Consider the following 7,324-nt stretch of genomic DNA (forward strand, 5'->3'; position numbering starts at 1 on the left):
AATCACCTAATAGATGACAAAGGGTCCAAGAATACTCCACTGAGAAAAGACCATCTCTTCAGTAAATGGGACTGAGAAAATTGGATATCACATATGAAAGAATGAAACTAGACTCCTATCATAAACCACTCCCAAAAATTAACTCAAATGGATAAAGACTTAAACATGAAGCCTGAAGCCATGAAACTCCTAGAAGAAAAACTAGGGAAAAACTGCTTGGACAAAAGGTCCTGGCAATGATGTTTTCAATATGACACCTAAAGCACAAGCAACAGATTAAAAAAATAAACGCGTGGAACTGCATCTAACTAAAACCTTCCACACAACAACAAAAATCAACAAAATGAAAAGACAGCCTATGAAAAGGAGAAAAAAATATTTGCAAGCCATGTATCTGATAAGGAGTTAATTTCCAAAGTATATAGCTCATACAATTCATTACCAAAAAGAAGAAAAAAAGCAAATAATCTAATCAAAAATGGCCTAAGTACCTGATGAGACAGTTTTCCAAAGAAGATATTCAAATGGCCAAAAGGTATATGTAAAGGTGCCCAACATCTCTCCTCATTAGAGACGTGCATATCAGAACCACGATGAACTATCACCTCTCACCTGGAAGAATGGCTATCATCAAAAAAAAACAAAAAATAATAAATGCTGGCATGTTTTTAGAGAGAAGAGAATGCTTGTATCCTGTTGGTGGGAATGTAAATTGGAGCAGCCACTTTGGAAAACAGTGTGGAGTTTCCTCAAAAAATTAAAACTAGAACTACCATATGATCCAGCAATTCCATTTCTGGGAACATATCTGAAGGAAGCGAAAACACTATGTTGAAGAGATCCCTGCATGCCACGTTCTCTAGCAGTCCTATTCACAATAGCCAAGAAATGGAAACAACCTAAGTGTTATTTCCATCAGTGGATGAATGGATAAAGAAGTCATGTATGTGTGTATGTGCATGTGTGTGTATATACTGTGTGTACACACACACACACACACACACACATAGGAATATTATTCTGCCATCAAAAGGAGAAAATCCTGCTATTTGCAACATGAATGGACCTTTAGGATATTACGGTAAGTGAAGTGAGTCAGAAAAAGACAAATAGTGTATGATGTCACGTATATGTGGAATCTAAAAATACCAACCTCACAAAAAACCTCAGATATTTTGTTGCCAGGATTACAGGGGTGGGGGGAATTGGGTGAAGGTAGACACAAACTTCTAGTTACGAGATACAGAAATACTGGGCACATAATGTACATAACTATAGTTAACAATGCCTCATGGAATAGAGCTGGTAAAGGTGGATTCCAAAAGTCCTCATCACAAAGAAAATATTTCATAATAACTTTGTGTTGACAAAGTTTGTTGTGATAATCATTTCCTAGGATGTATATACATCCAGTCATGCTGTTCCTAGGCATCAGTATCTCAGTGGAACTGGAAGAAAATCATTTGCTTTTCTTCTGTCTGTGGGAAGCTGTCAGTCTTGTTATTTTACTTCATGATTGACCCTCAAACATTCAAAGCAGGGGGAATTCAATCATAATTCCAAATATTGTCCTCAAAAAAAAAAAAAGACTTTTTTCTCATAAGGAAGACTTCAAGGTTTGATCAAAAAGCATGATTCTTTGACTTGAAGAAATACACTCCAAAATAATTGTAGTGACGTAGTAAATTGAAATTCATGATTTGTATTCCAGCTTATTCATCTTTTCTATCATTTCATTGTAATACAATCAAGTATATTTCAGTGTAACCTTTCATTAATATTGACTGTACCGTTAGAGACCGGATGTGTTCCCCTAAAAGTCCTAAGTGGAAGCCATAACCCCCCAAAGTGATGGTATTTGCAGGTGGCATCTTTGGGAGGAGTTTGGAGTTTAGAGTTGAATCACGTCAGGAGGGTGGGGCCCTCATGATGGTAATCGATTAAAACGATTTTCATTCTTTCTCCATTAAGAATTAACGTCTTAGGGAAACCAATGTATATAACCTAAGTGTCCATCTAGCCCTGATAATCAGATAGTCTGCTTTCAAAAAATCAGAAAGGAATTTACATGCAAGTCAAGCTAGAGAAATAATCTTGTGCTCCTGTCCTTGGAGCCCATGTGAAAACCAGGATTTTAATCTAATCAGTTTCCAAGACAGTAAAGTATGCTGCAGGAAATTCAGGTGGTCATGTACACCTTCTTTGCACTCTACACTGGCAGGCCCATGAAAGCATCCCACGTTGTCTTCATGAATAAAGGTTTGAAATGTTCGAGAGAGAACCGTGAAACCCTGGGCCTGGGCCAGGAGTCCCGACGTCCCTGTGTGCACCTGCCTGCAGGCGTGGCCACCCCGCAGGAGAGCCAAGGTCTCTTTCTCCCACAGATCCCAAGCAGACTTGGCCTTGAACCCACGACCACCTCCCCTAACTCACTATCCTCACACTTGTGTCTGGGTTAGTAAATTCATGTGCGTATTAATGTCCTGTAGAAATTTCATCTCAAAATTCCCAATTACTAAAAAGGCCAGAGCTCCTACTGAATTATATATTAGGGTGATATTCCCACAAGGTTCACTCTGTACCCTTAGTTTCACCTTCCAACTTGCGTCAGTAGACGCGTTGACAACTCCGAGAAGCAAACGAATTTGAGTTTTAAGTAAATAAACTGTGTTAACTGGTAATACTAGTTATACATTATCCTGTAATGCTGTTTCTGAATTGCCTTTTCAAGATTTCCTCAGAAAGATAACAAGCTCCCTCTTGTGGGCAGTGGGCATTATATATAATTATTTCCCCAAAGCACTGTAACTTCATAGGTACCTTTTGTTTAAAGAAAAAGGGTCCTCTTCTGTCTTTGACAGCATGGGCTCTATTTTTCTCTTTGAACGTTAGCAAGGAAAATAATATTATCATGGAACGTTTATAGGACAAGTCATGAGTTTAGAGTCATTTGATGTGAACTGTTCTTCCATGTGCAAAGACATTAACTTCAGCTAACCTGTTAGAACATATACATACAAGTATATATTGATGTGTATGTGGAATTGATAAGCAAATTCTATCACTCAACTCCTAAACCTTTACTTTGATAAATAAAGGAGATTATCTCATCTCCTGGCCTCAGTTTACAGCTTGGCTTATGGCCTCCTCAGGATCACCCCATTGGAAGTCCGCTTTGACCTTTGAGTTCCTATTAATTTTACAAAGCAGGCCTGGCTCATTTTGGCTTTTCTTAATTTACGAGAAAAATATAACCAAAATCCCATGCCTTTTTGGAGTGATTAGCTTTCCGCCCCATATCATTCATACTTGACGCTAAGACTGCATCTTTATAGAGTTTAATAACTTATGTAAAATGTTAACTCTGAATCATCAAGAAAAATTATAATTGCACCCAGGCAGGGAAGCAAGTAGCACATTAGAAAATGGGTTTTGATTTTACAATCGGTAATGAAAAAAAAATCAGAAAATTTAATGAAATTTTGTGAGAGAATGGCATATATCCCAGAATGGTTAACAACCAATAACCAACTCCCAGAAAAGTGGTTATGGCAAGTTCTAGACATTTTCAGTTTTAAAATCCCACATCATGTTTCACCTGTCCCACATTTTATATATCTTCTATCACATAGCTTCTATCTTAAGCACATGCTTAACTGCTTTTCTGGTAACTGTTGACAGAGTTCTACACTGGAGAAAGGCTGGCTGTCATTAAACATTTCTTTCTCTCATTTTCTTACAGCAGATAACGTGCTTGGTTTTGGAACACTGGTCAGTACTTCCAATACCTACGATGGATCTGGTGTCGTGACCGTGGAAACGGACCATCCGCTCCTCTGGACCATGGCCATCAAAAACTAACCCCGCACCTGGCATCCATAGCTGTGCCTCTGACTTACCTCATTTGCCACCGACTTCTCGCTCAACAAGAACAGTTCACCTTGGTTTACAGAAATGAAACCTCTCCACGGGAAGCCCACTAGTTTTCAAGATATTGATGTTTAGATAACCCAGGTAACACAAATGGCAGATCTCAATTTTACAGCGAGGGAGAAAAAATCATTATTTGTTAAAGTAAATAAGCTCTACGACATTCAATTGGAAAACTAATGTGGATCATTCCACTATAACATTCAGTACTGTTGTTCTGTTACTAATCATTACATTTATCCTAGAAAATTTTTTTTTAATTTTGAAGCTGAGAAAGTTCTCTGCTGAGGGTTCTTGGTGTTCAACACGTAAGCCTTCTTCTGCCCGTCCTTAAATCCATACCCCAAAGGCTACTTCTGAGTGTCTATTCATGCTAGATTCCTCTGTATAATATAGGAAAAAAATTCCTTTCAGATTGGGATGTTAGAACCACACCATTTCACCCTGGCCCCATTACTGTCTTGGTATTATGATCTTTTAAAAGTAAATCAAGAAGCATTGACCTAATTATTAAGTTTGAAAACAGGCAGTTATGTAAGCTCCACGTGAAGGTCAGAAAGCCCCACTGACACGGTCACCCCAAGCTCAGCTCCGCAGCGAGCATGCTACCCTTTAGCGGAGTGACAGGTGAAAACCGCCCTTGTCATATTTACAACCAAGCCTGAAAACGTGCAGAGGACATCTACGCATGCAAACTGAATGGTTTCCGACATTACTCAGACTGAAAAAGCAGTGGTTCACAGACCCCAAGTTTATGCAGAGGACCAGGAAAGGAGTTTGACAACCCGTGGGGATAAGTGAGCACTGCGTACTGAGGATCTGGGTCTGAAAGCCTGAGTTCCTGTCCCTGTCCAGCCATTCGCCCAAGTTCCTGAACCTGCTCCTTAGCCAGAAAGTGGAAGGGGCTGCACGGAGGGTGCCTGAGCTTCCTTCCCACAGTCAGAGTCTAGACGCTGACACCTGCCCATTACCAGGCAGAGAATGCACAGGGTTGCTGACTCAGCAATTTAAACACCTGGGGCCCTGGGATTCATCCGTGTTTCTAACGAGACCCTCTTCTCACACTTTCCTGAACGATTTACCAAACCAAACGTTGCCACACAAACCGTGACATAGGAACCCCCCCCCCCCCCCGCCATGTTTTATGTACACACATCCCCGTCCTGCTGCGAGGGAGCAGCAGCCCTTTCCTTCCTGGTGTTGAGACAAAGCAAGAGTCAGGTTTGAAGTGGAGAATAGAAGGGGGATCAGCTGAACCAGCGTGCAGTTGTGAACAGCTTACCTGAGAGGTCATTTTTAGTTATTATGCAAATACATGAGATTGAAATCTGATGTCAAATAAAATTAGTTACCCATGTATATGTTTGTAGTCCACTTTTAAGATAACATTCCATTTTCTCAGTTGTATTCGTTATCACCAGTCTCATAATCAAGGTTTCTGTACAAAACAATAAAATGGCTTCAAAGGATGAGTAAGAGTGACAGTATTTCACCCATCCAGTGTCGGAGGGCCAGCCAGGATTGTTGATACTTGCTCTGTCCGGCACGCAGGGCACCCACCGGATCACGTGTGCCAGGGGTTCACACAACCTCTGGATCCGTTGCCCATCTGTAAAACAGGGAACCTATATAGCACCTGTGTACCTTGTAAGACTTAAGAAGGACAGGGAGACTGCTTTCAAAGGTCTTTAGAAGCTGCAGAAAAAAGAATGGAAGGAACTGCTGTCACAGAGAAAGTGAAGACAAGTGGGGGAGGAAGGGCCCTGGGAAAGAGGAGAAGGCTCAGAGCGCAGGGGAGGGTCCCAGATCACGCTCAGGGCTGCGTGCAGGCTCCCTCCAGACCCTTCCATGTCATCTCCGCCAAGCAGCTCCCAGAGCCTCTGTCCCTGTACTGCCTGCCTTCCCACTCAGAACAGCAGACACGATGGCACAGAAGCTGGAGGAAAGGTCACGCATCGGCTTCTTCATTGGCTCATTCAACTCAGAACCTCCAACGGAAAAACTTAGTACTTAAGACCTCCAAACCACTGCCCCAAACAATACCTGCACCAGAAGAAACCAGGAAGGAGCAAAGGACCGGTGGGCACAGCGCGTGCCATTCTCGGCACTTGTTACTACTTTTTATTTCACTTAGAAGCTGAGGCTCAGCCATTATACGTACATTACTAGAAATGAATTCACGACATATAAATGTCTTCTGTTTTGAATTTGTACTACCAAAAAAAAAGAAAAGCAATGCATGTCCTACTGACCCTGAAAATCTTACCAGTGGCAGTAAGTGGATACTTAGCAAAAGGAATATAGTTTCTGAAACCCAGTAAGCAGAGGTGGGGAAAGCATTCAGACAGCCCATGCTCACCACCTACGGATCGGGCCGGAGCCACTGGACGCCCAGGGAAGGGCTTCTCTTACAGGACAGGGCATCTCTCCCACTTCCTGCAAGGCTACCGAAGAATTAGGTATTGGACCCCATTCCGTTCCTTAAAGCTACCCAAGTGCTCCTTTTCTCTTCGTGTGCTTCCCTGCCACCATGGAAACACATATCTCTTACATTTGTCCCAACAGCAGGAGTCTGCAGACAGCACGATCTCGGGTCCCCAGGCAGCCCCTCTTCCCACCGTCCTGTCCAGTTTGGATCCTGTCCAGGATCCTGGTTACCTAAGTCACTGATCAGTGAAAACATGCTACGACTGTTCTTCTCTAAAGGCAGCTGGGAAAGTCTGAAAATGGCTGCAGCTACTAAAAGCACGGGGGGGGGGGGGGGGCACAGGTGACTCTGAGACCGAGTGAGCTGTGTGGAGTCCAAGGAATTAGAAGTGGGCCACGCCCCCAGAGGACAGGCAGGGCAATACATCTCTCTTCCTTCAGTTTTACTCAGAGCAAGGTTCTCCCGGGATGGGAACTAGGGCCACATCAGTGACAGAGGCTCCTCAGAGCAAGGCGGAGGGCATGACAGCGTGGGCATTCAGAGGTTAAGTGCACAGCGTTCGTGTTTGCTCCGTATGCGCGGCATGTGTTTTAACAGGCCTTGCTTACTACCCCTGCTCAGATTCATACCTTCCAAAGTTTTACTTGAACAATCAAAGCAGCCCTTGGATTGGACGTGATGGAGACTGATGACAAAAGCCAAGTCAGTAAGCACCAAGAAACTATTTTATTCTCTAAGGTTCTACGATGATAAAAAGGGTGTGGGGGGTGTGGGGTGCCTGGGTGGCTCAGTTGGTTAACCATTCAACTTAAGCTCAGGTCATATCTCGCAGTTCATGAGTTCAAACCCCATGACAGGCTCTGTGCTGACAGCTCAGAGCCTGGAGCCTGCTTCGGATTCTGTGTCTCCCTCTCTCTCTGCCCCTTCCCCGCTCTCTCTCTCTCAAAAATAAAAAATAAAAAGGGT

At 42.8% G+C, this 7,324-nt stretch overlaps 1 protein-coding gene across 2 annotated transcripts in view; it reads left to right on the forward strand.

The window, feature by feature from the left end:
• TPK1 (thiamin pyrophosphokinase 1) overlaps positions 1 to 5,402 on the forward strand; it is a 272,025-nt gene extending 266,623 nt beyond the window's left edge. For both annotated transcript variants that reach the window (XM_040471690.1, XM_040471691.1), the window contains exon 6: positions 3,743 to 5,402. In XM_040471690.1, coding sequence (XP_040327624.1) covers positions 3,743 to 3,861 — 119 coding nt within the window. In that variant the 3' untranslated portion in view covers positions 3,862 to 5,402. The remainder of the gene's footprint in view (positions 1 to 3,742) is intronic.
• Positions 5,403 to 7,324: the final 1,922 nt, after the last annotated feature.

The sequence above is a fragment of the Herpailurus yagouaroundi genome, unplaced genomic scaffold (assembly GCF_014898765.1).
Source record: "Herpailurus yagouaroundi ecotype Mexico unplaced genomic scaffold, PumYag 100, whole genome shotgun sequence".
Lineage (NCBI taxonomy): Eukaryota > Metazoa > Chordata > Mammalia > Carnivora > Felidae > Herpailurus > Herpailurus yagouaroundi.